This window comes from Mustela nivalis (assembly GCF_964662115.1).
Source record: "Mustela nivalis genome assembly, chromosome: Y".
NCBI lineage: Eukaryota > Metazoa > Chordata > Mammalia > Carnivora > Mustelidae > Mustela > Mustela nivalis.
The window spans coordinates 35387572-35414399 of record NC_139041.1 but is presented as its reverse complement, the minus strand read 5'-3'; the positions used below and the strand labels follow the sequence as shown (position 1 = coordinate 35414399).

General features: G+C 49.3%; 1 protein-coding gene across 1 annotated transcript; it reads right to left on the bottom strand.

Moving 5' to 3' along the window:
* Positions 1–870: 870 nt before the first annotated feature.
* On the bottom strand, positions 871–26828 carry LOC309856948 (matrix-remodeling-associated protein 5-like). Its single transcript, XM_082718750.1, has 7 exons — positions 26636–26828; positions 24471–24686; positions 18765–18894; positions 18156–18546; positions 10869–15818; positions 7341–8241; positions 871–3926 (listed from the first exon to the last, which is right to left on the bottom strand). The coding sequence occupies exons 1-7, from the start codon at positions 26680–26682 to the stop codon at positions 2018–2020; spliced, it is 8544 nt and encodes a 2847-aa protein (XP_082574876.1). The 5' UTR covers positions 26683–26828; the 3' UTR covers positions 871–2017.

The window sequence follows — 26828 nt, the reverse complement described above, 5'->3', positions numbered from 1 at the left end:
ATCATCATCATCATCATCCTTCACATTTCTAGCATCTCGGACACTGGTTCTGACCTGGGGACAGTTGAGCAGTAACATCTGACAATATCTGGAGCCAGCTTTTGGTTGTCACACCTAGAGTGGGATGTGCTACCTGCATCTGTTGGGTAGAGACCAATGATGTTGCTCAACACCTTATAGGGCACAGGATGCCCCACTCACTGAGAAGCCTTCTAGCCAAACGTCCGTGTGTGGAGCATGAACTCTTGAAGCAGGATGTGTTTCCTACACATCTGGGTGCTTGCAGGGCTCCTCCCTGTGCCAGGCACATAGTAAAGGTTGTACTGCATGAGGAAATGTATGGGTTAATGAGTGAGACATCCTTTGTGCATACCACAGCATCACGGAAAGTCACACACTCTGACTTCAGTGACCACCATTCATCAAAGATGGACAACACTGTTCTTCTGTCAATGCTACTCTTCATGTATTTCCCAAAGCTTTCTCTTGATTTTTGTCTTTCTTCTTTGGGGAATGACCGTTTTTGCATGTTGCAGGAAGGCTAGTATATGTCCCCCAGATGTGGCTTTCCTAAAGAAAATTTCATGAGTGATTGCTAAGAAACCACATTCCCATCTCCAACCCCAGACGGTCTTGCTCCATATTGGACCTGTCACGCTCCAGGACCAAAGGATATCACCGTATATTCCTATCAAATACACCTTGGAGCCACTGCCTTTGCTTCTGTTTCCTTGCCTGATACACCCTTGCAGAGAACAGAATAGTTCTAATGTGGTGGGGGAAAAAGCAGTTTTTCAAGAATTGTGCTTTACCTGCAAAATCACTCAAAATGCTCTTGCCCTGGAAAATAGAACTATTATCATTGCCCAGTTACTTGGAAAATATTATTTTATTATCAAATGTACATTATATTGACCTTAAAAATACAGTAAAGCAGTCATGGGGATAACATGTGTCCTAGTTTCCATGAGCACACATTGATAGGGGGCTGGGTGGGGGAGATAGTTCCGGACTTTTCCAGGAGGCTTTGGATTCACCGTGTAGGGTCACGGCTTAGCTCTCTCCTGCCCTCTCCCCCAACTTCAGCTCTCAAGATAAAACCACAAACAAGGAAATCCAGCATCCCAGCCTCCAAAACCATAGGGCTGCTGGGGAAGGTAGTAAAATAGCAGTTACTGAATTTGCTCAAGGCAGTAGAGGGGATTTGCTTTTACAATTATATTTCCATGCCTGCTCTCGTGTATCCAAGTCTTGTAAAGACCAATAATTTATTATTTTTAATGAGACAGAAAGCATTGTTTTCTTTCTAGCCTCATCGTCTGATTAGAAAGAAAATATAAAATGTCTTTATGTAAGACATTATATAAAAAGTGAGTTCCAGGGAGAGTGAGTTCCATTATATATTAAAAAAAAAAAAAAAGTGAGTTCCATATAAAATGGTAGCTGTATTGTATGGAAGTCGTATGTTACAAAAACATCAGTCCCTGTGGTTCTAAGCCCTCAGAGGGCAAGCTGGAGGTCTAAAGGGACAGGAAGTAAGTGAAAGATGGGTAGTCATTCTAGAACATTCTATCATGTTAAGACTGCAACAGGTTAGCTAGGGGACGCGTCTTCAACAAGGCAGCAAGGCACCAGTCATCTCTATGGTTTATGTGCAGTGAGTGCTCCTTCGGTCAGCTACACACGCCCATATGGTGTCTTCAGGATGAGCCCAGTTCCTACGAAACGCCAGACGGGGGTAGGCATCCTGCTGTAAACCTGAATGAAAGTCCCCGGAGAGGCTAAACCATCCTTCCCATGTCTGCATTGCTTCCTTTTGCTGGCAAGCAGAGGTCAAAGTCAATATGAAACCCAGCTGAAACCCAGAAACCCTGAAACCCAGCCAGGGGCCACCGTGCACCATGACAGATCAGTTAAGAGTTCTGACCAACCGGACGTGGTGGCTTTCTTACAAATGATGCTTTGTTCTAACTTCCCAAGCAATGGTGGTGGAGTCCGTGTCCTGGGAGGAGGCATTTCAGTAGACGTGGATATAAGTAGTCTTTGAGTCAGTGCCTAGGATGTTCTTTGCAGTGCACTTGTAGAAGCCTGCATCTCTGTGCGTGGCCTGCTGGATGGTCAAGGAGCCTTGGGGGTGAAGGAATCTGTTCCCATAAAGACGGGCCTGTGCCCCGGCAGTCAGGTGTGATTTGTCTGGCAGGTCCCAGGTGATCTCGGCTTTGGGAATCCCCATGGCCATGCAGTTCATCTTGACGGTGTTGCCGGGCCGTGTGTAGATAACGGGTGTTGGCTCGCTGGTGATCCGGGGAGGATATGCTATCACGATAACCGGAAAGTTCATGACAGAGGGGCCATACTCAGTGTCCACCTTGCACACGTAGGTCCCCCTGTCAAACACGGAGGCATCACGGACCGTGAGGGTACCATTTTCCCAGAGGGAAAAGCGTCCCCGTGTTTGGGGGCCCTCTAAGAGCATGGTGTTGGGAAGCGTCCAAGAGAAACGAGCTGGCCGGCCCCTTGGAGGGACGCAGGACAGCTGCAGGGTTTCCCCGTTGATGATGCTCACCAGATTGTGGTACTGGTTGCTGACCTCGGGTTTCACGCCCACCTTCAGAGACACCAGCCTCTCCGTGTAGCCGGCGGAGTTCCGGGCCACACAGCGGTAAGCCCCGGCATCCATAGAGGAGAGGCCACTGATGTGCAACATGCCATCACCCTTATGGTAGAACCTCTGTAGCTGTTGGCCGCTCTGGAGCTCCGTCCCGTTGGGAAGGACCCACAGCAGGGTGGGCGTTGGGGTCCCTGCGGCCGAGCAGTTGAGACTGATGGTGTGGCCGGCCATGGCGGTGATCTTCTCACTGACTGGGTCGTGGAAGATGGGCTTCTCCACGGGCTCCAAGACCGTGAGCTGCACAATCAGCCTGGCTTCCCCACCCTCATTGCGCCCGATGCATGCCAGTTGCACAGAGTCGCTCTTCCTGAGACTCCTGATGTCCAACGTGCCATTGCGATGGATGGTGATCCGGTTCCCATAGTACGGGGCTGGCAGAACCACGCCCTCGGGAAAGGCCCACAAGACTCTTGGGGTGGGGATGCCTTCTGCCTGGCAGTCAATGAGTTTGCGGCTCCCGCCAGCAGCGATCTCCCGCACGGTGGTGATGGCGTTGGGGTGTCCATTGATGGTGGGCGACTGGACGTTGACGTGAATCCAGACGGTTTTCCTGTCCTCCCCGGCGCTGTTTCTGACCACACAGGTGTAATTGCCGCTGTCTGAGCGCTGGGCTTTCTGAATGAGGAGAGTGCCATCCTGATAAATCTGATACTTATCAGAGGAGGCGGGAATCAGCCTGTTGGTTGGAGAAAGCCACGTCACCCTGGGCGTGGGCTCCCCTTTGGCTTCACAGGCGACTGTGACCACATCACCGTAGGGGACCTGGACCACGGAGTATGTCTTGTTCCGGATGGCGGCGGGCTCGGTCACCACCTTGACCCGCACCCTCATCTCATCCTTACCAACCTGGTTTTCGGCAAAGCAGGTGTAATCCCCTTCCTCCCGCATGCCCACCTCATTGAAGTAGAGGGTCCCGTTGTTAAAAACCACGTAACGCTTGGTACGGCCACCGCCGTCATCAGACTGCATAAAGGAGTTGACCAGGCTACCATCCGGGAGGCTCCAGGAGATCTCGGGGTTGGGCAACCCAGTGGCCACACAGTCCACTTTCAGGTCACCCCCGTAAAAGACCTTGTGGTCATTCTCCTCCTTGTGCTCAATCTTGGCTGGTTTCATGACCACGTTCACCTTGAGCACGACAAAGTCATCTCCGACCTTATTCCTGGCAACGCACAAGTAGTCTCCTGCATCTTTGTCCGTGACGGATTTCACCACCAGGGTCCCGTTGGCAAACACCTTGATTCTGGTGTCAAAGCTGACCAGAAAAGAAAAAGAGAATGTTAGTCTCTTGTACATTCTATTCTGGCTTTTGGTCACTGGAATGAGACGAAAAAATATGGTTCTCAGAAGCTATCTGGGTACATGGTTGCTACTGCAAAATGTCACATCGGTTCTGCAGCCTGACCTGGACACTGATTCCAGGATGTGAAATGCAGTCAAAGACTTCTACCCTGTTAGTGTGGGTGTACATCCGTCCCTGGCGGTCAGGGCACAGCTTGTAGTAATGATAAAATCAGGCAAAATGCGACAGCCATGGGGAGAATGAATCTGAGTGAACCCAATAAAGAAATGCACTTCTCCCTGAATGAAACGGTTCAGACGCAATGTTCACCCTTGGCCATCTTGTATTATGTCATCTCCCATTATGAGGCAAGAGACTGCCAAGTGGCTACTGTATGCATCATGTGATTAGAGTTTTTTCCAGAGTTTTAATACTAACATTGGGTTCTTGAGAACATGACAAGATCAGTGGGATGTGTTCTTCCCTAGAACTTGTACCTAAAGCTGAAAGACATTCACCAGCTAGCACCCCCAGTGCCGTTGCATTCCCCCACATGAAAAGATGACTGTGCACCTCTGGGTTAACTGAAAATTAAAAGATTTTCACTTCAAAGGAGCCAATCATGGGGAGAATGATAGGAAGGTCTTCGTTATGCATATGACCTTTTTCTAAAAGTTGGGGTGTCCTTGAGTGTCAGAATTCATGTTTTGAATAAGAGGTGGAAAGACTTGGGAGGTTCTTCCTTTGTACGTGTCCTGATTGAAAAATCGGAATGACACATCATTTATGACGGTGATATTGGGGAAGGAGGCGGTTGAATTTAAATCCACAAAGAGTTCCTAAACATTGCATTATTGGAACAGCATGGGTGGAACTGTGTTGAAGAGCTGCAGAAGAAAAAGGAGGAGGAGGAGGTGGAGGAGGAGAAGAAAAGAAGAAGTCGGCCTATGGTAGAACCGACCTGATTACTGTACCTCAAACACAAACAACTATGAACAATGACCACATAAACTGTTTTGTTGGTTGACAGTGCAAACCAGGTCCGCATGAATCAGTAGCAGAGGAGCAGACACAGATATTTCAATGTGTCTTAGCGTTTAGGATCCAAAACTGTGTGCAGTAGCTCATGTCTGCCAGCGTTTTGAAACTTCAGAGTGGTGATTCCAGCCTGGGCTGTAGTCACCGTCCGTGGAGCGACCCAGCACGGCAGATGTCCCTACGCAACCCTAGGGATCGGCCTTCAAGAAAAGATCCAAAAATCTGTATTTTTAAAGAGTCCCGATGTGTAGGCACGGCATAGAGCCCGCCGTTTTACAAAACCCACATGCGTGGTTTAATCACACCTTCCTAAGAATGTCATTAGTCAGAATTTATTAATAACGAAGCAGCAGAGACAGCAATTTATGACTTATGGGGAGTTACTAGCCGAAAGGCTCGCATTCGTAATGAGATCACATTCTTTTGCTGCCGTTCATTCAACACTGCCTGAGCCGTGCCAAGAAGAGCTGAAAACAGTTCTCCCGCACATGGCAGGACATCTGCTGAGCTGGGAGATGGTCCAGGGAAAACTGCGTACGTGGTATTCTGGACGGAGCCTGCGAGGTTCACCAGGCACCACCCAACTGTCTAACATTACCACTCGGGCTGCGAGAAGGCACGTTTGCCTTGTTCCTGCATTCGGAAGAGACGGGGGAGGCCGGGCGCTGCTGCTCAGAGCCCCTGAGTGCTGGCTTCCCTCCTTGTCTCCTGGGTCTGACTGATGTCCACACACATTCCTGCCTGAGCAGCTGAGCCATGGATGCTGAAGACACAGCGTAAGCCAGGGCTTCTCCACCATGGCACCGCTAATGCTTCTGTGATTCCATTTTGCCAACCAATGTCTCTGTGCCCTGTACCTTGAGATGGGTCATGGAGAGATGTTGGCTCTTTTGGACCTAGCCTATGGTTTCTCAGACTGAGCACTGCTGACATCTGAGGCTGGATGACTTTCTGGGGTAGGGCATTCTGAGTTCCATAGGGTGCTGAGAAGCTGTCCTGGTCTCCACCTACCAGATGCCCGTGGCAGACTCCACTCTAGTGTAACCACCAACAATGTCCCCAGTCACTGACAGGTGTTCCCTGGTGCTGTATCTGTCTAGCTAAAAACCACTGCGATGATAGATAGATGGATAGATAGATGATGGATAGATGGATGTATCAATAGATAGATGGATACGGATACATACATAGATAAGACGGATGGTTAGATGGATGTATAGATGGATATATATCTAGATATAGATACGTAGCTGATAAATGGATAGATAGACATAGATAGATGATAGACAGATAGGATGGATGGTTAGATGGACCTATGGATGGGTAGATAGATGACAGATAGATAAAATGGATGGATGGATGGATAGATAGATTGGATGGATGGATGGATAGATGGATGGATGGATGGATGGATGGATGGATGGATGGATGTGTGGATGGATGGATGGATGGATGGTTGGATGGATGGATGGATGGATGGATAGATGGATAGACAGATGTATAGATGATAGGTCAGTTGTCTTTCCTGCTAAGTCAGAGGGTCTCAGCCTGGGCACTACCAACATTTGAGGCTGAATGACTCTCTGGTGTAGGGCATCCTGGGCACAGAAGGGCTCTAAATAACATCTCTGGTCTCTGCCCACCACATAGCAGTGGCACTCCCTCATTCCCTGAGTTATGTCAATCAAAAATGTCTCCAAACACCGTCCAAGGTTCCCTCGGGCCAAAATCGCCCCCGGGGCGGTTGAGAACTAGTATGCTAGGTCCATACATGTGGGAAATGGAAAGCACTGGATGAGAATCTGATTTTCTTTGCAGCCAAAATAAAGTGTTAGAACTGGATGTGCCCAGCCGGTGTCCTAGTCATGCCTTTAACCTTTTTGTGTTCAACACTGTTTCATTCTTAAGCTAAAGTCCTTTTACGACAAGATGTGCAGCTGCCTCTCTGTTTGGTTGAAATCATGCAAGACAGAGAAGGCAACCCAAATGTTGTAGCTACCATGATCTCTTAACACACGATTAAAATATACTCAGTAAAACAAAAGTTATTGGTTCATTGTTTCCCCCACCCTGCGGGGTGGGGAAAAGAGAAGGACAAAGTCCCAGTGTTTGTCCGCAGTTTATAAAGACAAGATCTCCGGAGGAATGTGCCCCTCTCCAGCGTGGCACACACGGGGAATCAGGTCTGTGCGTCCTTGTCTTGGACGCATATTCCCTTCTCTGACCCGCCCCGTGGAGAGGGTTCCCAGGATGGCCCCAGGCACATTTTAGGACGCGGCCCCCCGCACCCAAAAGAGAAGCAGGTGCAGGAGAGCAGTGGCCGATGGAAAGCCCGGAGTGGGCCCCTACCTGAAGAGCGAGTCTATCATTCGCTTGGACGGCAGTCGCCAGAGAATGCGTGGCCAGGGGTCCCCCGAGGCGCTGCAGTCCAGGCGGAGGGTCCCGCCGTAGCGCACGTCGGTCCTCTGCGGGGAGGTGCCGGTGATGCGCGCGTTGGCCGCCGCGCGCTGCACGGTCAGCTGCACGGTCCTGCGCGCGGAGCCCACCAGGTTGGCGGCCACGCACTCGTAGCGGCCGCTGTCCTTGGGCGCCAGGTTGCGGATGTAGAGCGTGCCGTTGGGGAAGACGAACAGGTTCCCGTTGATGAACTGCGACGGGCGGATCTGGGTTCCATCCCACAGCACCCAGCGCACGCTGGGCAGGGGCGCGGCCTTGGCCGTGCAGTGGATGTGGATGTTGAGCCCCGGGGGCAGCGAGATGTTCTCCAGCTTCTCCTGGTGGATGACCGGCGGCAGGGCCGCCACGTGGAGGCGGATGGCCAGGCTGTCCGCGCCCGCCGCGTTGCTGGCCACGCACTGATACACTCCCCTGTCTGAGAAAGTGGCCTCTTTGATGGACAGGGTCCTGTTTTCGTGCAGCGTGATTCTGCCCTCCACGCGGGACACGGTCTGCCACACCCTCCTGTCCGGGAAAATCCAGGAGATTTGGGGAGCTGGGGTTCCCTTGGCCAGACACTCCATGGCGATAGTGTCTCCCAGGTACACGGTGACGTCCTGGTAGTGGGACGCGAGGATCTGGGGCTGCTGCACAGTGACGGTCAGCAGGACGGCCATCCTGTCTACCCCGTGCAGGTTTTTGGCGGTGCACAGGTACTGGCCTCGGTCCTGCACTTGCACCTTCCGGATGACAAGGGTCCCGTTCTTCAGGACCTCGAACCGCTGCACTCTGGTGTTGGGGGTCATGAGAGCACCTGAAAGACAGAACAGGCGGAGTCAGGTTCTGCGTAGACACACACCTTTCAGGAAAAACCAAGAGGGACTGTTGGAAGGAAGCCGAATTCTCCCCTTTACGTCCCCAACAGCAACAGCAGAGACCAGCCCCACCTCCAACGTGGAGAAGACAGAACATTCCCCTGCAATATTTTCGGCTCTCACGCCGATGCCCCCTTCAAGCAAAAGGCAGCTGGCGTGGGTTTCGCAGAGTGTTCCAGAAGCTGCCGTGAGGCCCAGGCCTTCCGCAGGGGACCTCCTTGTCCCTTCAGGTCCTGGGACGGGTGTTGACCTCCTGAGCTCCCCAGGCCTGCAGCCACCTCCCACCACTCCCCGGCCAGGCTCTGGGGTCCAGCAGGAGCCAGCACAAACAGGTCCTTCACTGCCCATTGTGGCTGCGTCGGACGCCAGCTTCTGCAGTCCGGGGCCTGGGCTCCTCTCTCTCCCCCGCCCCGGTCCTCCTTGTGTTGTATGACACATCTCCTTGGGGGCTCTGCCAGAGAGAGGATCTGTGCTATCCAAGAGTTCCTGATGCTTGGACATCTGGGTCAGGCTGACCTTGGTGGGAGCATGGCCCCTTCCAGAGCTAGGCAATTCTTATACTCAGCAAGCCATTCACCTTCTATATGCAAAGCAAACAACACAGAGTCTACACCCCCAGTGCCTTGTCTATGGGGCTCCCCTGCATGCCCAGGCCACCATGCACCTGCCTTCATCCACCCAGGGCAGGTCCTAGGGAAATAGGGGATTGCTTGCGCTCCAGAGGCCACTGAAATCATTCCAGCCAGCCGGTGCTAAGTCTGCTCGCCCTGCCTCGCCTGTTTCTTCTCGCAGAAACCACCATAAAGGTTCCTGTGCTCCTTTCCGCCTCTCCCTCTGCCTGCCGACAGACCCCGGTCCTCCCCTGTGTGGTCCCCTCCTCGCGGAGACGGAAGAATAAACGGTCTTCTGTGGCCGGCATTTCCTGATGGGCTGGCCCGACCTTTCTGAAGAATAACAAGTCCCAGATTTAAAAACTGGAAAGCCCTGAGCTACAGCATTCTGTTCATCTCCCACGCAGCTGGGTTCCGGGGTCCTGCCTCCACCGCCAGCCATCGCGTGAGCTCTGGCCAGCTCCCTCTGCTGCAGCCGGCAGGAGAAGCTGACTCGTGGTGAGGCATATACATGTGTATGTCTCGTGAAGGGGCATGGCCCCCGATGCTCTGGTATCACACAAGATTGAGAAAACGCTACAGATTAATACAAACGGGATTGCCCAGCAGGAAAACAAAGGCACCATCCTTTTAGCATGAAAACCCCATGGTGTTCCCCACTCGCCCTTCGAGCAACATTCCTTATTAAATCATTATGAAAACGTATGACATCAATGTCGAGCTGATCAAAGACGGTCATAATTCCCCGTGACCCAGAGCCTCTGTTGAACTTTGGAACATTTCCAACGGGGGTGAGATAAGCCTAAGCAAAGAATGCACAGGTCCCTCAAGTGCTATGAACATAAATCATCCCTGTAACACCAAAATGGAGAAGAAGAAGGGAGGAAAACAACCCAAAAAACCCTCTGATCAGAATCCAGGCCTCAAGGATATGGCTGTGTTCATGGTGCACAAAAGAAAAGGAAGAGGGACAAGATAGGGTTTTCACAGAGGCCGTGGCTTCTCAGATGGTACTTTCCGCTGTCACCAGGCAGTTGTTTTGACCTTCCAGAGAGATGGTCATTTTTACAAAGCCGAGTGCTCTTTGGACATCCCAGAATTCCAAGTAGAGGTCATTGTTATGGGCTGAATGGTGTCCTGCCAAAATTCATACTCTGACGTCCTATCCCCTAGGATCTCAGAATATGACTGTTTGGAGATGGGGTCTTTCAAGTGATAAGGACATTAAAATGAGGTCACCAAGGTGCACTGTAATCCAAGATGACTTGTGTCCATATAGGAACAAGGGGTGAGGACCCAGACTGCACAGAGGGACAACCATAAAAGGACAAGGGGAGAAGATGGGGTCTACAAGCCAAGGACAGAGGCCTCAGGAGGAACCAGCCTTGGCCCTGCCTGGATCTCAGAGTCCCAACCTCAGCCCCACCTGGATCTCACACTTCCAGGCTCCAGGCTGCAATGCTTCATAGGGCAGCTGAAGCAAATTAACGGGAGCATATCCCTAAGTTCCAATCAAAGTGATGTCTGATGAGCCCAGAAGAAGCTGCTTCATCTCTGGTGCCAGTGGAAGGGGAAGGGGGATCTGCTCACTCCTCCTTACCCTCATGGTACCCCACTGGGGTGGTGGAAAACTTTTGTGCTAGGCTTCGCTGGGAAAAGGCAAGTGGCTGCATCATGAAGCGTTTCTGAGCCTACGTCATTCCCTACCCAAAGAACCTAGGACATGTCTCCATAGTCCCATTAAAATAGCATGTACTTTAGAGCTGAAGGAAGAGCTCTCGGTCCTTACTTCCTATCGCCTTAAAGTCATATCCTTGTATCTAGGTTCAAATGTCTCCTGCCATCCCATCCATCTGTCCTTTGCCCAAACCCTATAGTTTTGCCTGGGGTCACGGACTCAAGGAACCTCCTTCTACACGAGTTCCAGTTAAAATGCAGACCTGTAAATGCCTTACCTGTAGAAACCTTTGTCCACGTAATGAAAGGTGTGGGTTTCCCCGTGGCCTCACACGGGAACACAGCATCTGTCTCCGCAGTGACAGACACGGTCTGAGGGGATTTGGTGAGGATTTGGGGCTTTTCCCCAACCGTCCAAAAGTTGGATGCAGGGGGCCCTGCAGCAGAGAAGAGCTTTGAGCTGCTCTGATGGAAGCTTCTGGAAGGCTGGCCAGAAGACACCATGAAGGGGATGGAGCTCCGGGTGGAGTAGACCACAGGGATGTTCTGTAAGTTTGTGGAGGGTGGCCCCGTGGCCTGGGGCACGTGCGATAATGGAGGTGCCGGGGGACCAAAGTCCACGTGAATGACGCTCTGAGAATGTATCCTATTGTAGGGACCTGGGTTGACTTTTCTCTCTCTTATCACAGGGGTGGGAGAGGTAGGCGTCTGGGGCTTCAGAGTAACTCCCAACTGCGGGAAAGACAGAGTCTTATTGAAAAAGAAAGGGAATCTTCCATTGGGATGATGGGGAACTCTTGAACTTGGAAGCTTACCAACAGGGTCTCTGAGATCTGGGATGTTGTTGTTCCCAAACACTTTGGAGTTGCTGTTGAAATGGCCCATCCCTGGGTCAGTCAACTTAGTGGGGATGCCAGGTTTGGGCTTATGCACTGGAACAAAAGGAGTTGTCGTACTTGGTAATCTCGGCGTCGTCAACTGCTTGTTCTCTGGCAAAACCCTTGAAGGATACGACGTTATTCCTGGTTTGTTGGTCAAGTGACGGGGAGGCTGGAAAGTTACAAAGAATCTAAAGGAGCCTTCTGTAGCCGTATGTGGTGGTCTCACTGTCCCCCTAGGCAGGATCGGTTTGGCAGGAATTCTGGCTGGCTGGGGGAACATTTGGACTCTCCCATTCTGGTGGTTACCATCGTGGCCATGTGGAAGACTGTTAGGGGTCTTTCCATCCAAAGCTTCCTTTTCCAACGGCTGCTTTGGAGCTGGGTTAAATTTATCCTGGTTGGAAGAAGGGGTAGATAATTCATTTGGTGTCCATATATGTTGAGTTCCCTCATTATTCACGGGGAGTGCTTTGGCTTCTGGGATCCCCACGTAATTCAAGAAAACATTTTCCTTCGAATCTGTTGATGTTGGAGGTGTCTTTGAAGGAAGAGGTGTGGGCTTCGTGAAGGTCTGTACCAAAGACACAAGAGTGGTGGCCTGGGGTGGGGATGCTGTCTTCTCCATTTGAACAGGAGTTGGGGTGTGATGCCGAGGTCTAATTTCAACTGGAGTGCTTTCGTGATGATCTTGAGCACGGATGGTGGTTTCTGCCTTACTTGAAGATGGTTCTACTTTTATGCTTGAGACAGTGGTTGAAACAACCTCTTTTTCTGGTTGAAAGAGTGTAGAGGCTGCAACGGATGGTGGAGACTCAGAAGGAACACCCAGGTCCTCCACCTGTTTAAGAAAAGGTGAGTCTGTAAAGGTTTCCATGGAGCTGGCAAGAGGTTTGTCTGTCTGCAGCCTCCAAGGCTGGTCTACACTTGGGGTATTCCAGTGTGACGTTCCTGGAAAGCCAGAGGGAGCTGATTCCTCCTGAAATTCTCCCACAGTGGAGACCTCTGAGCCAGGAGGTGATGTGGCATTAGTGAAGGAGGAGTCAGGGACTGAGCTGTGGGTTTTATAGTCCTCGATGTTTGTGACACCATAATTCTTCATTTCTTCTCCATCCCATTCAGGCTTAGGGGTGACTGGAATCATCTCTTGGAATTTATTGGATGGTAAGTGACTTTTTGTGGCAGTGGTCACAGCAGCTCTCCCGTGAGGGTCCCCAGTTGTCAGGGAAATGGTTGTCGAGAGTACAGTTTCCAAACCAGGGGCAATGACATTTTTATGTTTGTTTTCCAGAGAAGGGCTGGGCGTGGTTGCAGAGGCTAGAGAGCTCACCGTAGAAGTGAAATACCGATGTTTATTTGGTCTCTTCCCGTGTTTCCTTCGTGGGGTCCCCTTGGATATGGGTTCTGCCTGCTTCTCCATCTCCAACTGCTTGGGGATACCAACGGTGCTGTCAACCCAAGATTTTGCTCCCGGCGTACTCCACACGTGGTCTGGAGCCTTTCCTTCGGGTGCTTGAGTAGGTCGAGTAGAAAACGCCTCCATTGGGGCGAAAGTCGTGGGTACAGTTTGTTTATGGCGGTGTCGGAATCTGTGGGGGCGAAATCTCCTCCTCCCATTGGGTCTCTTTCGAGAAGGCTGAGTGGTCAGCTCCAGAGGTGAAGTGGCCTTCTCGGTTGGCATCACTGCTGCTACCGTGGTGGTGACTTTGTCAAAGAGAGGGCCGAGTGTGGTTTCGCTGGGATGTGTAAAGGGAGTGACACCATTCACTCCCAGGGCCGAGTCAAGAAGAGTGGTAGATCCGACATGCTTTCCCATACTCTCAGGACTTTGGGAGTTTGTGGGGTCTTTCTCTGGCATATCTCCTTCCTGTAGGGCTTCGGAATTGTCCTCTGTGCCCTTTTCAATCACCAGGCTGCCTTGAGTGCTCAAAGCACCTTTCACAAGGTGTCTGTCATCTGTTTCTCCCTGTGGATGTCCTTGTGATAGAGCATCTGGCTCCCCCAATGTGAGCCCTCCTATGGGTTCCGATGTCCTGGAGTCATCAACCCATAAAACGGTGTTGGGCAGAAAAGGAGCGGAGGTCAGCTCTTCCAAGTTCTCTGCATCTGGTTGTGGGTTAGTCTCCAAATCTGGGGGCATATATGGTATAGTCTCGGACTCAGCCAAAGAGACGGCATCCAATGGAGACTCATAATCATTTGAAGTAGGCTCTGGAACGGATCCAGCATCTACTGGAGTCCAGCTCTCTGTGGCTGTATTTTCACCAGTGGACTCCTCAGAGACCAGGTCTAGGGTTTGCAGAGTAGGAGAAGACGCATGAGGCATGCTGGCTGTAGCCCACTTTGGGTCAACTTCAGCAGGAGCTGTATCCTCACTGTTAGAAAAGTCATGGTCAATGAATTCTTCCAGATGTGTGCTTGTCACTTTGGGATCAGAAAGAATTCCTCCATCCTGTCCACTTTCCAGTCCCATCTTGGTTGAGGACACAGTACTGGAAACCTCATCCTCCTCACCAAACAGAGATGCATCTGCTGAGGTTTCTTCGGTACTGCTTGTGGTCCATGCAGGAGATACCGAGGGAGGAGGAACAGCTGGCAGGAGGGGTGTCACTTCTGGACTCACGGATGGAGGAGTGGTGGTTTGAATGACCTGGGGTATTTCAGTTCCCTTTGGGAGATTTTTCCCACGTACTCTGGCTAAAATATCTGCCCAGTGCTCTGGATTAATCTGTTTGTTTGCCATGTTTATTCTTCGCCTGGACTCAAACACTCTGCGACCCTCTGCGATGTTCGTCTCAGGTTCTTTTACAGAATTCTTCCAGGGTTTGAGTTTTCTTCGCCCTTTTTTGGGTTTTTTACCTCCGGTGGTGGCATCATCTTTTGTTTTGATGAGTACCTCTTGGTCCTTTTTGTGTAGACCTCTCCTTGATGTGTTCTCCTCATCTCCTATGCCTGAACCCCCTTCGTCCTCCACAACATCTCCTAGCACTCTGGAAAGAGTCTTCCCACCTGGGTGTCTGCCCTTTTTGGATGACCTGGCAGATCCTTTCTTGTTCACCGTGACCCCCACGGTAAAATGATCTGCCCCTTGCTGGTTGACAGCCACACATCTGTAGTAACCGCCATCACTGACTTGGACCTTTGGGATGGAAAGAGTTCCATTTGCCAACATGTATGCATGTGAGCTGTTGGCCGAAGTATTAATTATCCGTTTGTTTGGAAGAATCCAGCTGAGCTGGGCTTCAGGGATAGCCAGAGCGCTGCAAGGCAACATCACTGGCTCCCCTGGGTTCTTCTGAATTGTCACCATATGACCATTGGGTGGTTGTGTGGCAGGTGGTTGGACAAGGACCCTGTACACCATCCGGTCCATTTCATCCCTCACTTGAGCAATGCACTGGTACAAACCCGAGTCTGACTGCTCTGTCGATTTGATCCTCAGCCAGCCACTGGTGAGGATGGAGAACTTGCCATTTTCGTCCTCCATGGGTGCTTTGAGGACCGAGCCATCTGGAAGGACCCAGAAGATGGATGGACTCTCAGAAGCCTTCACGTTGCAGCTCAGCTGGCATGGGCTCCCTTCCAACACAGTCTGAGCTCTTTGCACGGCTCTATTGGGCTCAATCATCACCCAGCTTCTGCTCCGAGACTGCCTTGCCTCTTTGGTGGGTATTGTTAATGCATAGTGGGAATAATAGGACAGCAGCACCTTTTTGGCCGTACTCTGACGTCGGTTGAGCTGGAGATCTATGGTCGGCTGCATGACCCATTCCGGTTCTGCGACAATGTGGGCTCTGACGCCCGTGTAGTAGAGGGCATCATCGTCTACATCTTGCCTGTACTGGTAGGTGACCTTGGGGTCTTTGCTGAGCATGAGTTCTTGGTTCAGCCTCACAGGGACCTCACTGTAATAGGCGATGAGTTTCCACAGCTTCTCATAGTTTTCCCGAGTCATCGGACACTCAAAGTCCAAGGCAACCGTTGCGTTTATGTCAATCTCTTGAGGGTCCGTCTGGTTCAAGTGAATTTTGTACAGATCCATTGGCTTCTTGATGTCGCAGACCAAGTTCACTGTGTTCCCGTGCTCATCGGTCATGTTCAAAGAGATGTTCCATGGGGGGAATTGGAACCCCTCCAGAGAAAGCTGGCTGTCACCATCCTCTTCGAGATCCTCCTCCTCCTCACTGTTCTTACTCGTGTTCTGTCGCAGAGGGGACTCTATGGAAGGCTTCAGACAAGTAATATCCTTCAGCTTGTGAATTTCTTGTTGGTGCAGTGTGGGGGGACTGGAGCACATGGCGCATAACTGACCACCCTCGTAGGCTTTATCCTTCTTACACTTCAGAGTCCCTAAAACAGATAACCAAAAAACATCCTACAAGTTAATGAACCCCAAAGCGGCATGTCTTGTACACAGCCAGAGAACAAAGTCTCTGTGTGTGTCTTTACATCCTCAGTGCATGGCCATCAGGATTTAATATCTTACATCTGTGACTTCACCAATGACCTTAAATCCCTTTAGCACACAGTGTAGCAAGGAACTACCATTTTTAGAACTATGTGGCAATGGATAATGAATACTTCTTTCTAAAGTGTTTTTTTTTTTAAATCAATTCTATTCACAGACATTATACAATTTACCTTCTCAAAAGGTCCAAGAGAATCTACATAAATTCAACCAATGAAAATAGTTCCAGGTTAAAGGACCCACTTTTGCCATGAATCATGTTGTATGTACCTTTTATAATTCTTGCTATAACTTTGCTTTTCAGGCAGTATCTATAGTTTGGATTCACATTCTACTCTTGGCTTCCTGAACATGAAGTCTTCCGGAATGTTCTCCCAATCTGGTCATTGCTCTGTTTCTTTCACTGTTTTGTCTTTCTCAGTCCCCCGACCCATTAGTGAGTCAGTGTTCCATGACTTGGTCTAGACCCTGCTTGATCTCGTTGTACCCCATCATCCATGGCCTAACCCACGTGTAGGTTTCTGTGAACAGCCATGATCCATTGATGGTTGCCGTATGTGCTTCTCCAGTCAACACACATCTTATGAGCTCCACGCCCAATTTTCTACTTGATGTGCCTATTGCAGAGTCCCAAAGTCTCCTCCGACTAACATTTGCAAGACCAGATTATGTTCTCTCCCTGCTCCAGACCTAGATGCTCCTTCTATACCAATAAATAGGAACCACACTTTCTTGCATTAGGAAAAGGAGAAAACTACAGTCCTCTTGATATCTGTCCTCTTGTTTTCATTCCCACTGGGAATAAACCAGTCAAAGGGCCATCATCTATGACTTGGAGGCACATGACAGTAGGACATAAGGTGTGTGTGTAGGAAGGTCCTAGATGGGCACAAGACAAGACAATAAGTAGAAATTGAGGACAGCAAGACCTCTTAAAGGTGGTGATTTAAAAAAAAAAATAAGATTTTATTTATCTGGAATTGAAAGAGAGAGAGAGCATGAGCTGGGAAAGGGACAGAGGGAGAAGCAGACTCCCCACTGAACACAGAGCCCCACATAGGACTCCATCCCAGGACCTCACGATAGTAACCTGAGCTGAAGTCAGATGCTTAACCTACTGGGCCACCCAGGCGCCCCAGGACAGGTGATGTTTTAACAAAGCTCTGAGTGCTGAAACTAAGCCAGACCCTGGAACATCTAGCAGATGTGTGGTCTTCGTGGGTCCAACGACACTGAGAGCAAAATAAGTTTGGAAGGTGTAAGGAAGCAAACTTAGGTGTAAGGACTGCAGTGCGACTCCAGTGAGTGACTAAATGGAGGACTCTCGTGTTGCAGAAGAGGGGGCACAATTGTGTAGGAACTCCTACAGGATTGTAGGATTGTACGTTCCATCCCAGGATCAATGGGAAACCAGTGGACTTTCAGGTAGCAGTAGGGCAAGACCACATGGTCCCTGTGACAATGTGTTCTGACCACTGCTCTGTGTGGAGTTGTTGGAAGGAGGGGTCACCAAGGCTGCAAAGACCTGCCCAGAAGCCCCGACTCTCCTCCTAGAGAGAAGGAAGAAGCTGGACCCACGTTGGGGACCATGAGGATGGACATGAGCCAACAGACCTGGGATATGGTAAACCCAATGGAGTCAAGGATGGGTTTCAAGTTGTGGCTTGAGGAAAGGGATAAAGGAAAGATAAAAAAAAAAAAAGATAAAATCTTCCTTATTTTGAATCAAAATCTATTATTTTGCAATATCTACATATCACTCCAGGTTTTTTTTTGTTGTCTGGATCAAGGCAGAACATCTCTCTCCCCATTCTTAAGAGAATAATGTCATAGCCACTGCTGGCTTTCCCTCTTCCAAACTTCCTTGAACACCTCTTCATAGGACAGGGATGCACAGAAAGACCCCCATTTAGCTGGAACCCAAAGCTGCTTATGACACTCCAGATATCCAACCAAAGACAATCGTAGTCAACTGTATATAACTGATTAAATGATCTTGACTTTAGATTTCGTGGAGGGATGATACATCTATTATAGAACAGGAGTGTCTTAACATCAAGGTTGTACATTTTGCATAAATGTTCTCCCCACCCCATACTGATTTGGTGATGTGCCCTTCACAAGATAAAGCAACGTCAGAACACCAGAGAGCGGAACATTTCCAGAAGGGTCAGGAATGTGCCATGGGGAGCCACGTTCGCTCTGCCCTCCTCTCTTACCTTTCCATTTGGCGTCCCACTCCAGAAACCACTTCATCTCACAGTCGCATGACCACGGGTTCCCATGCAAGTAAAGATTCTCCAGGAGTGGCATGTTCTGCAGCATCCCCGTGGGCAGAGTCCTGATCATGTTGTCTGCGAGGTAGAGGTGTCTTATGGTTGAGAGTCTGAAATAATCCAGAAACGTCAACGTGGAGAACGTGCCGGGATGCAGCTGGTGCAGCATGTTTCCCTCTAAGTGGAGCAGCCTCAGGGATGTTAAGCCATTGAAAGCTTGTGGGTGGATAAATTCGATCTTGTTGTGGTCGATGTGCAGCCTCATTAAGCTCCAGAGTCCCTGCAGGGTCTGCCCTGTGATCACACGCAGCTTATTGTAGCTGAACTTGAAAACCTATAGAGACAGGGGTGGAGTGGAAAATCCTGTTTATAATTTACAAAGCCACAAGCAGAGAAAGAAACCAGAACTAAGGGCAGGGAATAATGACATGAGGCTGGTTTTTAACGCTCTTCCAAAAATGGCAATTTTATTAATCGTTAGGGAGCATTAGGTCGTACCCACTCTTCATTAATGGTCTGCTATTACTGGTGCTCATAAAGGTGTGGGTTTACCTGGAGGGAACTGAGGTCTCTTAAAGCTCCATCGGGGATGCTCGGGATGTCATTGCCGTGAATCATGAGGAGCTCCAACTTGGTCAGTCCCGCAAATGAGGTTTCTGACAAAGCTTGTATACTATTAAATCTAAAAGAAAAAAAAATGATAATAGTAATTGGATTAAGAAACAGTGAATGCTTAAATCCCATATGGGAAAGATTCTATAGCCTGCCCAGGAGCAAGTTAGCAAAATGCTAAAATGAGATCTACCAGTGCCCTTCCCAAAGTATGTTTGTTGCTCTGTGTCCATGTCTGTTACCAGGGTCAAAAGGGAAGTGACACTTTTATTCACCTTCATTCCATTAAGGAATATTTTCTGGGCATTTTGACTAAGAACATGTTCATGGAGCTAGAGGTGATTTTAGGGAAACAAGTAGCATTCAGATTCTAAAGGAAGTTGGTCCAAATTGCTCTTCCTTGGAAACTTGCACTAGAAAGTGTCAGCAATAATGAAATGACATATTTGTTGAATATAGAGAATTAGCATGAATGCAAAGAGGTAGCTTGGCAAGTAGCTTTGTATCATAAAACAACAGAAGGAGCCATTCCAGGCTATAAAAGACCAAATGAAAGAGCTGACCACCCAACACACCAACACTGTATTTCACAAGCACAAGTGGCCATTTCTGAGGGATTCTCTACATTATTTGTCAACTTTCTGATGTGTTTTGGGTTTTGTATTTGCAACCACATGGGTTAAAATGTTTCCTTGACCAATCTGAAAACTCTTCATTGCTACATTATTGGTAACACAAGGGACTTCCCAACGTCAACACCTGCAGAAGGGGTTGTGAGGGGAGTGGAGGGTAGTTACTTTGTACCACTCCTTCTGCTGAAATAGAACACATCTCTATCCTGACATTCTGTGTGACCTCTCCCTGTCCCCTGGATGGAAGGAAACAGACCTATCCATCCATGTATCATCTATCTAACTATCCATCTATCCATCCTCAATCTAACTATCCATTTATCCATCCATCCACTGAGCCCCCCATCCCTCCATCCACCAATGTATCAATCCGTTCATCTCTCTATCATCTATCTAACCATCCATCCATTCATTGACCCATCCATCCATCCATGTATGATTTATCTATCTATATATAAATCTATCAGCTTATCTCTCCATCCATCCATCCATCATCTGTGTACCCATCCATCCATCCATCCATCCAACCATCCATCCATCCAACCAACCATCCATCCATCCATCATCCATCCAACCATCCATCCATCCAACCATCCATCCATCCAACCATCCATCCATCCATCCAACCATCCATCCACACATCCATCCAACCATCCATCCACACATCCATCCATCCATCCATCTATCCATCCATCCATCCATCCAACCATCCATCCATCCATCCAACCATCCATCCATCCATCATCCATCCAACCATCCATCCATCCATCCATCCAACCATCCATCCATCCATCATCCATCCAACCATCCATCCATCCATCCAACCATCCATCCATCCATCCATCCAACCATCCATCCATCCATCATCCATCCAACCATCCATCCATCCATCTATCCATCAATCCATCCATTATCTGTGTACCTATCCACCCATTCATTCATCCCTCATTTATCCATCCATCCATCTGTGAATCTATCATTTATCTCTCTACTTGGCCATCTATGTATCTATCTGTCCATCTATGTTAGTGGTCTCTATCCATCTGTCCATTCACTCATCCATCCATTCATCCATCCATCATCTATCTATCCATCCATCCATCCATCTATCTGTGCATCTATCATTTATCTATCTACCTGGCCATCAACTTATCTATCTATCCATCCATGTTAGTGGTCTGAACTGGGTGGTTTTGCCCCCCAGGGAACATTTGGCCGTATTTGGAATCATCTTTGGCAATCACACCTGGGAAGCTGCTATTGGCATCTAATGGGAAGAGATCAAGAATGCTACTCAATATCATGCAAAACAGGACAGTCCCACATCAAAACTACCCTCTGCAAAATGGAAAAAGTGCCCCAAATACCAAGTAGACTGAAGCTGAAAAACCAGAGTCTAAGTCAAGATGGGAGAGTCGATGAATGGAGGTAATGTCCCTGTCACTTACAATTTAGGATTCCACAGTGAAATCTGTCTGGGATGGTGAACCTAACAGGGCATGAATGACAGAATTGAAATCCCTTTCCATTTCTTGATGCCCGAGAAACCGTAAGTAAGGGGGAAAACAGTATCAGGTGAGAGAGGTTGGTTTGGGAGGCACCAGGCAGTCTAGGAGCTGGGAGGCATTGGGAAGGGGAGCTCTTCATTTGCTCCAACTTCAATGGAAAATGACTGGAAGGTTTTAAGAAAAGGTGCAACACAAAGGAAGGTATGTGTGAAAACAACAACGTTCTACTGTATGTAGAGGGAATAAGTAGGATCACCTGGGAAGACCCCAAAGGCAAGAAAAGAAGAAAGACCAGAAGGAGGAGGCAGGTCTTGGGGCAGAGGAGGTGAGAGTCAAAGTCTCCACAAACAAGTGAGAAAGATGTTGATGTTTTTCGGTGCTTCTTAACAAGTCCTAGAGTGCTCTGTGCTCACTCGCGTCCTTTTGCATCTTTGTTCACCCAAAAGTCTGACTTCCAATTGGAGAGTTGGGTATAATGGTGGTTGCCAAGGTGCAGGACAGGACTGTGTTTGAGGACAGAGGAACAGCCCTGTTTGGACGCCCTCACACCTCCATACGTCGTCCCCTATCTACGATGGGGGGCATACCAGCCACCCTGGCTTACTGTATCCTCTTGATGCTTGTTTTTAACAGACATCAGAGACCAGCAGATGCACCTGTCATTGGTCCCAGAGCTGTGAATAGGGAAACTGCCTCACCGATACTGGTGTGTATCACAAAACAAATTTTAAAATTAAAAAAATAAATAAATAAAAAGGGCCATGTGGGCATTTGGGAGGTTCAGAAAGAGGTCATTAGAATGAGTCTTTTCATCAAGGGGGACAGAAATCTTTAGAGCTTTAGAGGTCTAGAAGTATGACACTAAGTGGATGCTTTTTTTTTTTTTTTTTTTGGTTGTTGTTCACTCAAAAATACTTGGAAAGTCATTTTTGAAAAAGCTCTGTGGCTGTCCACATGGTAAATAGCAGATCTCTCTTTCCATGCTGACCAAGGACCCAGACATCTGTGTGGGAATGAAAGACTGCATTAGTGCTTTGCCAATAATCCCTCATTCCTTAAGTGTTTCTTCCTCCTTCCAGATGGCTGGAAGGAAAAGCAGACCCCGAGTTCTAGCTGTAGTAGAAGTCGCCCATCTTCCCCAACCCCCAGCAATGAAATGCCCAATGACAGCCTCATGCACTTGGAGATTAATTATCAGAGAAAGTCCTGAATACAAGGGTGATGGTATTGATTAAAATGAAAAAGTGCCGTATGAGTTCCTGTTATCAATGAAGCCAGATGGAAGTAATATATGTGGGCACAGCGTGGGTATTCCTTAACTGGTTTTCTTTTTGCTTTAATATCACACAACAACATCTCAAAGGACTATCGCCATCAGTAGGAAGAGAAAGCATCTTGATATCTGTGTTCTGGTCCCGTGGCAAAGCTTTTGGGGAGACCATAATTTGTAGACTTTACCATTTAGAGTTGGTTCAAATGCAACCCATGGACGCTAGGTTCTCACTGAGAAATGAAGTTTCTCCTGTACAAAATGTTTCCACGTAAAGAGGAGTAGAGGGAAAATATCTCAGAAATTGTAAGTGTGGTATATACGGCTTGACAAGCCATGGTCCAGTGGTGTTGCTAGGATCAAGCCATCACATCATTAACCTTGTGCTTAACTTATGGAGATGTGTGGCATCTTTCCCACCACGGTTCCCAACATGACAGCCCAGGGAAAATGCTGATGTCCTCGCCCCTGCCCCCTCCCAGACCCTCAAAACACAACAGGTGGTACATTCATGCGTTCTGGGAGGGACACACAGTGGGAAACCACTCTCCTCCAACCCTATTCTCACACTTTCTTAGGGACCCTACGAAAGCCTGTTGGACTGTTCCTTCAACCCTGTGCTCTGCTAAGAAGTCAGGCTTGTGGGACACAGTGACGAATCACAGTCCTATGGGACAATATGCTGACAGTGATTCACGAGAGCAACAATCCCCAAACAGAACCACGTTGCACACCAGCTGGTGCAAGAAAGAAGAGGAATGCCACATGAATTTCATTTCCCTTTCTACAAATGTAGCACGCTGCGTCCTGCCCTGATTCAAATCGGTCTTGGGTCCTTTTCCTTTCCTCTCTCTGTCATTTCACAAGTCGTGTGCCCACATAGAAGTGTAAGGCTGTAAAGGGAACCTGGTTTAGGATCGATATCCCCTCTACTGGCAAAGATGAACTGCTTCCCCAACTGCCCTATCCTTACTGTGGGTTGGATTTTTAGATAAACCAATCGTAAGGTCTCTGAAGATTTTATTGAGGAAACTATGTGATGATCTACTCCTTTCAATTAGGGAAATTCTTATCTCACTGTCTTAATTCCTATTCTCTTCTTCTACTGCTACTGGCCTTTAAAAATTCAAGAAGTTTTTTTTGGTTTTTTTTTGTTTGTTTGTTTGTTTTTTTGAAACTCTGTGCTACAAGATGTCCAAGCATATATACAATTATCTGTTCATTGATTCAGGTTTTGCCATTTTATTTCACCCAATTTCCCCATCAGTAGCCAGTCATCAAATTGTAAATTATTTTTGTTGTTTTGCAGGTGGTAGAAAATGGCTTCTACATTTTGTGGAGGAAGCCCTAATGGTTGTTGATAAAGTTACATGTGTGTACCTTTAATTCATCGCAGCTAATACTGATGTGTAGAAATCATTTCTGCATATGACATGGAATTTTAAAATATGCAAGTTCTGCCTGAAATGTTGCATAAAAATGTCTTTTAAAATATATTCGTATTTTAGGGGCACCTGGGTGGCTCAGCAGGTTAAGCCTCTGCCTTCGGCTCAGGTCATGATGTCAGGGTCCTGGGATCGAGCCCCGCATCGGGCTCTCTGCTCAGCAGGGAACCTGCTTCCTCCTCTCTCTCTGTCTGCCTCTCTGCCTGCTTGTGATCTCTGTCAAATAAATAAATAAAATCTTTAAAAAATAAAATATATTCATATTTTAAAGAGGCAAAATTTGCCGGAACTCTCTCTTTCCCCCAAGGTCCCGATTGCATCATCCAGATAACTTACAGAATATCAGAACTGTGCGATTTATTTTTAAATTATTTTAATAGCTTCTGAAGTCTATTGCAGTAAGCTTACTTATATATTTCCATGTGTGTCTGATGCATTTGTTCATAGCTACTATGTGGAAAATTACTTATCGAGGAAAAATCTTTGGACACCCTACAGTTGTGGATGCTTGGCTATGAGGCCTTATGAGAGTGGTTGCAGCTGATGGATATATTGAGAGAATCGCCCCCTCCCCCACCGCGAAAGAACTACATGGAGTAGAGCAAAGGCCCATCACCCCCCAATTGTGCCCATCTCGAGGTACACATGCTCAATAGAGAGACCCAGAAAGGAATATATACGTTTGTATTTACATCCATGCAGATCCATGTATGAAAAACAAAAACAAAAACAAAACAAAAAACCCACCACGCAAGCAAAGAGGCCGAAACTGTTAAGAATGTGGTACAAACCCCAGATTAATTCTTTCCACATGTTTAGAAATCCCAGCGGGCACAGAAGCCAGGGAGCGGAACGTGCAGTGGACCTCGCTCGGAACGTAGCAGGTGCACGGGTGAGGACAGGCCAGCGTGGGTCGAGGACGCCCCCAGAGCAGGATCAGCACCACGGAGAGGGCTGGCCAATGCGCCTGCGCGGGCATCTTGTCCCGGGGCGTGGTTCCTGGACACCTGTCGGGGAACCACACCAGGAAACCCGATTATGGCCAGGTAGCTCTTGGGCTCCGCGAACGTGGTTGCAACTGTGCGTTGTGATTTGGACCTTCCCAAGACACCCCGTGGTATCCTTTAGGGACACCAGCGATCCGAGCCACCCACGAAAATTCCTTTCCTCACCTCTCCCCGTTAACTTTAATCATCACATAGGATGCCACTGCGAACTGCAGACTTTCACACTAGGATTTGCAGATCTCCGTCTGCGATGAGCGACGGTATGGAATAGACACACACACACACAAAAATAAATATACATCGGCCCGTATATACCTATGAGTGGATACATGTGTATATATGTGGGAAGGAGAGATACATTTAGGTTTCCATAACAATAAGGTAATTAAAATAACTATGTATCCACCTCCAATGTCAATTCCGAGCCGTTACATTGTGTATATATTTGAAAAAAAAAAAAAACAACTTCTCAAGAGGGTCATTATTAACAGTATTCCCCCTTTTTAAAAGATATGAGTTAAAGTTTTCACTATATCTTCTGAAAGTGTTTCAAGAGTTTGCATTCCCTAACGCGGAATGCATTCCATTATAAGCGGGTTTCTATACTATCCTAATCCTTATTATTATTATTATTAATTTTTCTTGGAAGAACCACAGGTTTGCAGTGATACAGCGCCGTCGTTCATCGGGGACACACATTGTAAAATCTGACATTAAAGGGCGAAGAGAGGCACTACCTGGTGACGTTATGTTCAGGCAAAGGAAAGCAATCCGTGAAGTCATACACAGAAAAATGGGAACGCTCGGATATGTCTAGGAACAGGCGGCCTCAGCGGCCTCGTTTAGAATACCCGCGGCTTTTTCTTTTTCTCAAGCACTGGCCATCCCTTTGACACCTTAGACGCTTGTCATCTGTTCAATGAAGTTTCCTTAAAAATAGCAATGCCGGTGGAAAGCAAAGTGCGCGCCACAGAAACGCGGCTGCCCTGGGCCAGTGCTAAGGGCTGGTATCAAAGTCATCCGCGCACACAGGCTTATGGGTCGCCAAAGCCCGGAGCTTTTCCATCCACGAAATACATACGCGCTTAAGCCCGCGTGCGTCCTCTCTCTGAGCGGACCGTGCAGGCAGCCCCGCGAGAGGGAAATCCAGGCTCCACCTCTGCGCTCGGGGGCGAGAGGGTTCCTGCAGCCCAGCCGACTGTAGCCGCCTCGGCGCTGGGCTCCCCCGCCCGCGCCCACAATACGCGCTGCGCCCACCGGTGGCCTGCGCTCTCCCCGGAGACCGAGAGCGCGCGCCCCACGGAAGCCCAGGCCTGGTGCCGCAGGAGGAGGCTCCCTGAGCCGGCGGGGCGGCGGGGGCCCGCGGGGAACCCGGGGAAGCTTGGGCCGGGAGTGAGTTAGCCGGCGCCACGGCCCTGCGCCCTGGCCGGGTTCCAGCGCCGCTCCAAGGGAAAGATGGGCATTCCCCGAACGCAGGTCGGGTGGCCCTGCTGGGACCCGCACACCAGGAGCCACCTCTCCCGGTTGGTGACTTCTCCAGCTTCCGTGCGGCTCAACCCCTAGCGGGCTTACGGTCTCCCCTCCTTTGCAAGGGGAAGAGGAGGAAGGGGGTGAACTTCAGCGCCGGGCGCCGAGGAACTCAGAGGAGGCCCCGCAGCTGTGCTGTCCCCTCCAACGCAAGGCTGGCTCGCTTTCCCTTGGGGGTCTCCCGGGCCCCTCCCTGGAAACCGGGTCGGAGCGAGGTCGCCAGGTCAGGGAGGGAACGGGTATGGGAGAAAGGAATCCACCCGCAAGATTTGGCTTCTCTCCTGCCTCCGCACTGGCCACTCAGCTTCAGGGCCAGGGACAGTGCCAGGCGTCTCTTCGCCTTCTCGCCGCTGCCCAGCCCCTGCCTAGGCCGACCCCCAACTCCATCCCCCCCGGGCGCCCAGGCTGCCGTTGGTCCTCACCTGTCCTCTGGAAGCCGCGACACACGGGAGCAGGACGCCCTGAGCATCCGAGGGGCCGGGGCGCGCGAGTCACCTCCGGGGGTCCGCCGGGGCCATGCCCTTCCCGGGCCGGGGGCGAGGCAGCGAGGCTTCCCAGCTCGGCGCGGCGAGCCGGCTCCCTTTTATTCGCGTCGCCGAGAGGCTTCCCCGAGTC

Excerpts from the sequence above, each read along its gene's own strand:
- LOC309856948 (XM_082718750.1), bottom strand. The coding sequence starts at position 26,682 with ATGCTCAGGGCGTCCTGCTCCCGTGTGTCGCGGCTTCCAGAGGACAG. Across the intron at positions 24,687-26,635 it reads TCGCGGCTTCCAGAGGACAG|GTGTCCAGGAACCACGCCCC; the intron begins GTGAGGACCAAC and ends GTTCCCCGACAG. Across the intron at positions 15,819-18,155 it reads GTGGGACGCCAAATGGAAAG|GGACTCTGAAGTGTAAGAAG; the intron begins GTAAGAGAGGAG and ends TATCTGTTTTAG.